This window comes from Salvia splendens, chromosome 8 (assembly GCF_004379255.2).
Source record: "Salvia splendens isolate huo1 chromosome 8, SspV2, whole genome shotgun sequence".
In the NCBI taxonomy this organism is placed as follows: domain Eukaryota; kingdom Viridiplantae; phylum Streptophyta; class Magnoliopsida; order Lamiales; family Lamiaceae; genus Salvia; species Salvia splendens.
This window is the reverse complement of record NC_056039.1, coordinates 28,328,276-28,337,898: the sequence shown is the minus strand read 5'-3', so window position 1 is coordinate 28,337,898 and position 9,623 is coordinate 28,328,276. Positions and strand designations below refer to the sequence as shown.

Below are 9,623 nucleotides of genomic sequence, written 5' to 3'. Positions count from 1 at the left end.
TAGCTATATATCCTCACTTTATGGAGCCTGAACCTCCTGCTTCAATGGCTCTATTAATTTCTATTTTTCCCATGACTGCTGTGGCCTACTCATTATTCATGGCCATCTTTGTTTGGTAAATCAACTCTCTTTTATTTCCATTCTAAACAAACAAATAATTAGTATAGTATGTGTGTGCCAGATCTCATAGATAATCAGTGTGATATGATGTATGTCAATTTCTGTAACTCTCTCTATATATCTGAAAAGTGAAAGGGAAGGTTATTGTGCTTTCATTTTTATTTTTATTTTTATTTTTGAATTACTATGCATTATTTTGCCAATAGATAGATTTGCATGTACTATGTGTTTATTGTCGGGCTCATTTTTAGTTCCTATCATGGCGGGTGCCGTAAAAAGTGATTTTTTATCGTATTTATATAGAAGCGCGCTAAATGAGTCACGACAACCATTTAAAAGAATCTGTAAATATTGTTTTCTCTCATAAAATAGGCGCGAAATAGTTAGAATAATATTATGAATATCGTTTAACCCGTTAAAATCAAGTGCGAGACCCCGATAAGCGGACACAATAAAGAGGAGAAAAGGGCTAAGTTACTGCCTATTTTTTCTCCTTTTTTGCTTAATTTTGATAAATTATAAAAAAAATCCACTTTATTGAATAATACCTATAAATCTATAATAATAATAATAATAGAGTGTCTATCAATATTTTTCAGGCGTCCACTTTTAGACACCACCACCAGTTTTAAATGGTTATACAAGAAAATTTATAAAGATGCAATTTATAATTAAACTAAAGTCAATATGTTTATCAACAAACAAGAATTGGAAGAAGGTATCAAAGGCCTTTCCTTATAGTTGATAAATCTGATCGCCTATATCAATCAAATTTACCAAAGTAGGGAATAATAGTAATTAATCTCTTATTTTCTCTTTCGTAGCCCCTTAAACAAGTCTCAAATTAAATCATAATCAAATACTAATAATTTATCACTCAAAATTAAGTCTCGAGAAATCCGAACAAAGAAGATTCTCGCATGTATTTTTTTAAAATCTCATTGCAAATTTTCAAAGCTCCTCTATCCCTTTAGTACTTTCCTTAGTCCTTTGATTTTGTCTTTTCTTGAGTCAAGAGATATGGCCTGCACCTGCAACGACACCAGTAACTGCTTTGCGCAACTTAATAGTTTTCTTGCCATTTCAATTTTACTAATTTACTCACCTCAAACCCTTGTTTCCAATTTCACCCATATACATATCATTCCTTTGAAACATTTCTGTATTGAATTTTATTAAATTATGGTATATATGTATAGTATTATAAATCTCTAAAACTCTAACAAGGGACATAGAATTAGATTTGATGAGACAACTTAGTTAAGTAAAGCAATTTATGAAAAGAACAACCAAAGACCATATTGATGAAAGTTATGTACCATATTGATGAAAGTTATGTGGAATGTAACCGGAAATAGTATGAGAGAGAACTAGCAACACTGTTTCATTGATCAATCACAAAGATTACAAACCAGTATTTATACACATACATGGAAGAATCTAGAATCCATATTCTGTTATGATTAACTCGCTAACATCTCATTAGGATCGCTAATCCTAACTAACGTCTCTCTCCTTTAGTCCTTTCATCAACACGTCCTTGAAGGTACAAATGCGGTCCCCTGATCCATTAGTTGGTAATGGCTTTGATCCCGTGCTCTCATCCTTAAAGCAATCTCGTGCGCTCCCTTTTCCAGCATTGCATGAATCCATGTCAGCATGTTCTTCATGCAACTCCTTAGTATCAACTCTTCCAACAATTCCAACAATTTTGTGGTTCAATGAACACACTACCTTTTTCCCAATAATAACTGATTTGTTCTTCTTTTGATGATGCACATTACCAACTATTCCAAATGGCAAATTAAATTAAATGCAACTTTATCTTGTACATTAATTAATATCAGTGTATTTAGAAGAACACAACTATGAGAAGCCTCCACATAAGCAGTTGCAGATGATAGGTAAGAAGAAGGAAAAGTTATTCACGCTTCATTCAAACTTTACAGCCAACACACACTAATGAATTTACAAATTTAGACAAATATGACAAAAATGCAAGTAAGCCATCATTCATTCCAGACAAAATAGCAAAACAATATACACGAGGAGGAGGAGTGCTCTAAGATGTATGTATAGATATGTAAATGTATTGTAGTGGAATTAGATAGAGACATGATAATTTGGCAAAAGAGTATTCCTTTTCAGAGAAGAGCATTGAATTGGAGCTCTAAAAAACAGAGATGATGAAAGAAAAGCAAATTAAGATGATAGTACATTAATGGTATTGAGAACATAAATGTGGTCAGTCAAGCCTCACACCACAGTGCTGCCCAACTGTGAACCCTTATTTCCCACCGGCGAATGCCCTTCTCTCGTTCTCAACGCCTCTTCGCCACGTGTCCTCCCTCCTCACCTCTCTATATATTAATCCCTTCACTTCACTTCACCTTTTATTTCTCACCAAAATATCTCAAGATGGAACTCGGAGGCAACAATGGAGGAGGCTTCCATGGCTACCTCAGGCTCCCTACACCCAACTCCGGTCAGTTCTTCAATTACCTAGGGTTCACTTCCAATTTCCCCCTTTTATGATTTACACCATTTTTTAATGACTATTTATTAATTTCTGAGAAACATGGTGCACAACTGATCTGATGTTAACATACATTACCAAATAAATGTAATAAAATTGATACAAACCAAACATGATAACTCATTCCAAAAGACTAAACTGTTAGGAGAGAGTACTCATTTAGTCTATATATCTCACACGACTACCACTTGTTTTTATTTTCATTGAGTCTGTAATACATTTGTTGATCTGAAACCATATATAGCATAGGTAGGCTTGTTTTGTTGAATTTGAGTCCAAGGAAATGATGAGAAATGTAACTGCGAATTGTATTGTGTAAAAGGGGACGAAGTAGGGTAAACAAGTGGCATACATGCAGTATTTGGCCCCACATTCACATCTGTCACTCATGCATTATCAGATAATACATTCACACTACTTATAGAGTATATGCTGCATGTTTCACTTGCTAAATTGAAATACAGCAGTCATCGCACGATTGTTTTTTTCCCCATCCGTCTACTCCAGGCATCATTCTCTTTTCGTACTACAATAGTGGTATGGTAGTGCTACTTTCTTTATTAACGATAAAAACATTTATGCTTTGACTTCAAACATACCTCCACTCATATTAGTATTTAAATCGATACACCACCTGCTTATCTCGAGGTGGCTACACCTTTCTCCACTTATAATAATTTTTTTAAAAGGCTTCCACCTTTTCAAATATAATAAATAAGTAAAAATTAGGCGCTCATTTTTGTTGATTCCCATGATTTTAACTTCTTATTTGAGTGGTGGCAGACAAATTCAAGATTTTTTATTGTTTAGTTCCACTAATTGTTCCGTTTTTTGTAGTAATAGTAATAATAATAACTTTGTCTAATGAAAAATTGCGATTTGAATTCTATTAGATGAATGGTGGACTAGAATACAAAATGTCAACAAATTCTGCTGCCTCTTATAGTTACTCGATTCACCAATTTCTGTCTTGCCCAATTTATGTTGAAGACCCATCTAAATATTGAGTTCTATAGTAGGCCCATACACATCTGCCTCGTTATTTTATTGGCCTTTTTTATTAATTAAGAAAATGACATTTTTAAAAAGTAGCTACGGAAAAAACTGCCTTCTGGTTTATTTATTTTTTGCCTAAAATTCAAGATAAAATTGACTATTTTTATCTTTACCATAACAAAACGGCTATTTTATTAATTTAGTCTGAAAATAATTATGTTGCTGGTTTGGTGCCGGAGGTAAACAGAGTTGAAAGGAGCAGACATGAGCATGGGGCTGCCGTCTCCACAAACAAACCCGGGCGGCGATGAGTCGGAGTGCATCGTCCGCGAGCAGGACCGATTCATGCCGATAGCGAACGTGATCAGGATCATGCGCAAGATCCTCCCTCCGCATGCCAAAATATCCGACGACGCCAAGGAGACCATCCAGGAATGCGTGTCCGAGTACATCAGCTTCATCACCAAGCGAGGCCAACGATCGCTGCCAGCGCGAGCAGCGCAAGACTATCACCACTGAGGACGTCCTCTGGGCCATGAGCAAGCTCGGCTTCGATGACTACATCGAGCCCCTCACCGTCTACCTGCACCGCTACCGTGAGTTCGATGGCGGGGAGCGCGGCTCTTTGAGAGGGGAGCCTCTCGTGAAGAGGGTGGTGGATCACAACTCCATGGGATTCCATGCCTTTCCTCCGCCGGCTTTCCACCACATTCCCCACCACCTTGCCTTCTTCGGAGCTGCGCCTATGAATTTCTTCAAGGACTCGCCTAATGCCGGCCCATCGCAGGCTGCAGTCGCCTGCATTGACCCTTTCCCTCAGCTTAAGGACCAATTGTAGGGTTTGCATTGCAATCACTCCAAATCACTTTCTAATGTTGTTTTAGATCAGTAACTTGGACAACTTAACTGCCCCTTCTGTGTTGCAATTTTCCAAACAATTCACTGCTCTTCTGTTCTACTTTGCTTTTGTTAACAAGGAATTTTAGCTTTTTGCTTCAAAGACCCAAATCTGGAAATGGAATTACTTCAATGTCACTGCTAATGACAATAATACAATCAGTTGTTCATCAGAATCAAGGACCAAAAATCTATCAGTCACGCCCAATAAACCATCCACAAAATTTTGCTTGGTCTCTCTTGGGTTAAAATATTCAAGCTTTAATCTCTGCGCTGATGCACGGCCTTTTTGCCTTTTGATCGTCGATCCCTATACTGTCTTCATCATCTGCTCCAGCTTCCGTTTCATCCTCATCCTTTCCTTCGCCCTCTTCTGCATTGTCCTCTGTTCCAGCTTCGCCTCTCTTCCTCAGAGGAATCACCTCAAAAAATGAATGTTTCCAGTCTCCTGATTCCAAAAACTTGAGAAGTATCTCCACCACTTGATTCACAGTAAGGACCTGCAAGCAAATTAAGAGAGACCACAAATAAGAAGTTATCAAGGGCAGTTTACTTAGAGCAAGTACAAATTAGGCTCTGTATCTAAACAAAATGAAAGAAAGTGACATGAGACTATATAATCATGCCCCATCTCAGTCAAATGAGTATAATTAATCATCATTCTATCCCAGGACCTACATCTCAAACATATCATTATGCACCATCTTAGCATGTAACATCCTATCAATTGTTGAGATCATGCTTTCAGATATTGTGGAAAGCATTAGTTATAGTCATATCAAAGGACATCATCCGTCAAATGATTTAAGAAAAATGACAGGGGAATTGGTTAAAAAAACTAAATATTAAAACAGGAAAGATGATGCCATGATTGCCATCTACGTGTGATTGCTAAGGACAATAGACAACCTGAGAACTGGACATCTTCAGGTAAGATCCAATTGGCAATTTCGCTGTTTTAATCCCTTGCTCGTTTGCTTTATTCATGGTAAGGCCTTTCCAGCGATTCCTATCCACCAAACCACCAATGATGTAAATTGCTTTCGGATCAAGTACATCCAGAACATTCTCAGAATCAGCTGTGAGATACACCAAATTTTCTTTCTGATCTTTAAAGGATTCTATGTAGGATTTATCCTCCTTCTCAATTAACCATCTATCATATCCTGGGATCCGCGTAAGTTGGTTTTGCATTTCCCCATTGCAGCCAGTCAGCCATATATGCGCTGGCACGGGGCATCTTCCATTTAATGCATAACAATACATAATCTGCATGTCAAATCAACAGTTATTAGCTCCATATGACTGAATAAGATAATGGCAAGTACCTCGTCCAAACAATCTCAATTTTAGAAAGTCAGAAACAGGCTCACCATAAAACCACAAGCTCAAAAGTACATGAAATTAAAGTTGTTTGGTTGTCACAAATGACAAAAACAACAATTTCGAAACAGTCTCATCATGGAGACATACTACGAGAACCAGAAGGGAGCAATAACGAGAGAAAAGGCACTACACAGCATATGGGCGACATAGCTGGGACTGGACATAGAATGATCGTCTAAGGGTGCATGAAAAGATCACATTCAACCTTTAAAATTAAGTTGTTAGTTTCAAGTACATGTAAGATTCACATTTAAATATTTGGCTTGTATGATTAATCTTCTTCAAAACCTTCACAGGCTTCTTAAAATCAAAACCAAGTACTATAATATAGCACTACTATCAAAAAGAAATAAAAAAGAAATTTCTGCGTCATGCTCACAAAATGGTTTCACACCGAATACTAGAGTGATTTATCGGTGAAGAGTAGTTACTACTTATGTTTCGAAGAAAAGGTCAGCTGATACAGGATCTAAGTTATTCACAATCCACACACATAACACATGGTCTTCAAAAAACTCAAAAATAATATCTTAAATATAGCTTGAAATTATAAAGTTGTTTGATAACCTTCTAGAAATTGCGGGGAGGTGGGTGTTAATTTCACTTTAGTTACAGCCACGATATCATCCAAAAGTATTACATTCTCAAACATCGGTAAAGCATTGCCCCATGTACAAGGCAGAGATATCTAATAAATTCATACAATCCAGAGCTAAAATATCCCTTAATCGCCCAACAGGCATAGCGCTCTGTCTCATGAATTTATCTACACTGAACCACTCATACATTATACAAATGTGGCCAAATAGAATTAAAGCTCCTACTTCAAGTTTAAAGTTCAAGAGCATGTCACAGGAGATAGGGACAAGTGTTATATAAATTTCACAATCATTTACTTCCAAGGAGCAATTTGGTGTGACATATATTAGTAAATTACTAGTATTCAATTCTATCAAATTGAAGGACGATTCAACTGCACTAAATGGTTCTGGAAAACTGTCACTAGAATAAGCATGAGCATGAATACAACTGAATTGATGATTTGTGCCTAAGTATCTATAAATTCATAAATTTCCTAGAGATGAATCAGGGCCATATGGTTATCCAATGATACAAAGAATTATGCGGTCCTTAGTTATAATGTCCCAGTTAACCTAATTGACATACTCCTAAATTAGTTTCAAACTGTGCAAATTCTGTCATTAGTGCTTTGTCTAACTACATAACTAAATCCAGACCTATAATCAATCACACTTTGCTTTCATAGACAAGGAATTTTAACTTCACATATATGACTCTTTGAACTGATAGTGAGAAACTAAAATTGCAGTTGTTTCATCCATCTTCATGAAAGATTCATAAGACAATCCATTTTATTGTTCATTAAATTCGGTCGAGTTGGCAATTCATGAATAAACACCGACAGACTCAATAATTTGATGAAATCAAGTGATGAAGAAACACGGAGAGTAGAATTGGCAATTCAGCGTGATAAAAAATTGACCTGCTGAACGAGGCTGCTGAGTTCAGTAGATGTCATGAGGTGAGCGAACTCGAGATCAATAACCACATTCTGACCATTAGCCCTCGCTTGCTGTAGCCGCTCGAGTTTCTGCCCCTTCTCCTCCGAGCGCTTCTCCATGCGTTCCCTCCTCAGCCCCTTCCTTTGCTCGATTAGCTTCTCCCTCTCCTCTTCGTCGAGGCTCGCCAATTTCTCCGCCCACTCCGTCCGCTTGCGCTCCGCCTCCATCTTCTTGTGTTCTTTCATCTGCGCCTTCTTCTCCGCCTTCTTCGCCTCGAATCTCTGCTGCTTGAGAAGACGCTTCTGAGCGTTCTTCGACATTGAGGGGGCGGTTTGGTCATTCTGCAGGGGCTCCGGCGGTTCCATTTGCAGAAATGGGGAGAGAGTAATAGGTGGCTCCGGCAGTAATAAGGTTTTCCAAGAACCAATTTTGCACCAGTTAATCATACGACGTCGAATACAGATGTTTAATATGCCAATGAAATTTTTTATGCAGTAGCACTATATAATATACTCCTCTGAAAATTAAAAATAACATTACATACTTATTGCAAAACATTAGTATTTCATATTTAACTCAGATTTATTAACATATTTTTCACATTTTATTACAAAATTAAGACATTTTTTCACTTGCGGTAGTTAGAGCATCCTCATCCGTGCTCTTGCCAACGAACACGGATGTGGGCCCGGACTCACTTTTATTACTTTTTTACTCCCTACTCTTAGGTAAGAGCACAGCACTCACATCCGTGCTCTTCCGCAAGGACAAGCTCAAGGGTCCCACCATTCTATTATTCAATTTAAATAAAAACATTTCCACAAAATTAAAATGCATTAAAAATACCCGAAATAATATTACAAATTAAAAAAAAATTAAAAATTACATAATTAAAATTCTAAAAATTAAAAATTACATAATTAAAATCCTAAAAATTAAAAATTACATAATTAAACACCTAAAAATAAAAATTACATAATTAAACTCCTAAAAAATAAAAATTACACAATTAAAGACTAAAATACCCCCGTGGAAGACTATTCATCCGGCTCTACCCCCAATGTTCTTTGGAGACCCCGTATCATTGCCACATGCGATCGAAGTTGCTCGGGGGTCATATTTGACCTATCGGCCAAATTGAGTTTGGACCCCCCACAACGAGTTGGTGGAGGGTTGAGGTGGCACAAAGGGAGCGGGGGCGGATGGAGTCGCGGCGCGACGGTTGTTGGCCGTCGACTTCTTCCTTTCTTGCAGCCGGCGTTGGGAACTACTCGGACCGGCGTCGGGGCTACCCAAGTTAGCTCTGGCGAACTAGGTGGACACCTCATCGGAGCCGGCGTCGGATAGGGATACCGACCTCGACCGTTTGTCGGAGGAGCTAGAGGAGGATGCTACGCCTCCCTTATACTTCGGATGTCCACGCACCTATTCCAAACATTGAGGTACTTGAACGGTTTGTAGTGTTGGGATTGGTAGGTCGCCAACGCGGCACTGATGATGTCGACCTCGCTTCGGCCGCTCCTCACCGACCGCTCTTCCTGGAGGCAATACCCCTGGAACTTTTGGATTTCTTCATTTGCTCTGTATATGGCATTGCGCACCATACTCTCGTTGCGCTCGATTGTTCCAGCCGGCCGGTTTTCATTGTACCGGCGACAGATGCGCCACAAAAAATGGTCCCCGGATCTTCGGAGATAGACAAAAACGCTTTGAATAATTGCTCCATCTCCCCCGGAGTGTACGGGGTGCGGACACCACGAGTAGGAAGAGTAGGAGCTTGAGTGTCGCCGCTCCCTCCCGCTCTAGGTATGGGTGGTTCGAGTGCCCACCCGTATTGCCCATCAGGGGCATTTTGGTCGTCGACCGGGTAAGGCCGGTAGCCACCCGGAGCTTGCGAACTTTGGGTTTGAGGAGGGCCCGAAAATTCCGTTTCCGGACTAGGAAATGGTTGTGAACCGAACCATTAGTGGTTCCAACCGTGGGAGCCGGAGGGGTGATCACCGGAGCCGGACATTTTTTTGTTAAGAGTGAAAGAAAGATTGAGAATTGTAAGAATGGAAATGAGAGAATTTAGATGAGAATTGTGTAGTGTGGTGTGAAATTTTTTGTGTGGAAGTAGGGGTATTTATAGATGAAAATGTGTATTTTTGGAGAAAAAAATTGAA

General features: G+C 38.7%; 1 protein-coding gene and 1 pseudogene across 1 annotated transcript; one reads left to right on the top strand and one right to left on the bottom strand.

Annotated features, from left to right (window-relative positions):
* The first annotated feature begins 2,480 nt into the window (after positions 1 to 2,480).
* On the top strand, positions 2,481 to 4,529 carry LOC121746023 (annotated as a pseudogene).
* Positions 4,530 to 4,660: 131 nt separating this feature from the next.
* On the bottom strand, positions 4,661 to 7,921 carry LOC121744079 (tRNA (guanine(9)-N1)-methyltransferase). The gene is made up of 3 exons (XM_042137521.1): positions 7,440 to 7,921; positions 5,459 to 5,818; positions 4,661 to 5,049 (listed from the first exon to the last, which is right to left on the bottom strand). Exons 1-3 carry the CDS (start codon positions 7,902 to 7,904, stop codon positions 4,804 to 4,806), a joined length of 1,071 nt encoding a protein of 356 aa, XP_041993455.1. The 5' UTR covers positions 7,905 to 7,921; the 3' UTR covers positions 4,661 to 4,803.
* Between the last annotated feature and the right edge of the window lie 1,702 nt (positions 7,922 to 9,623).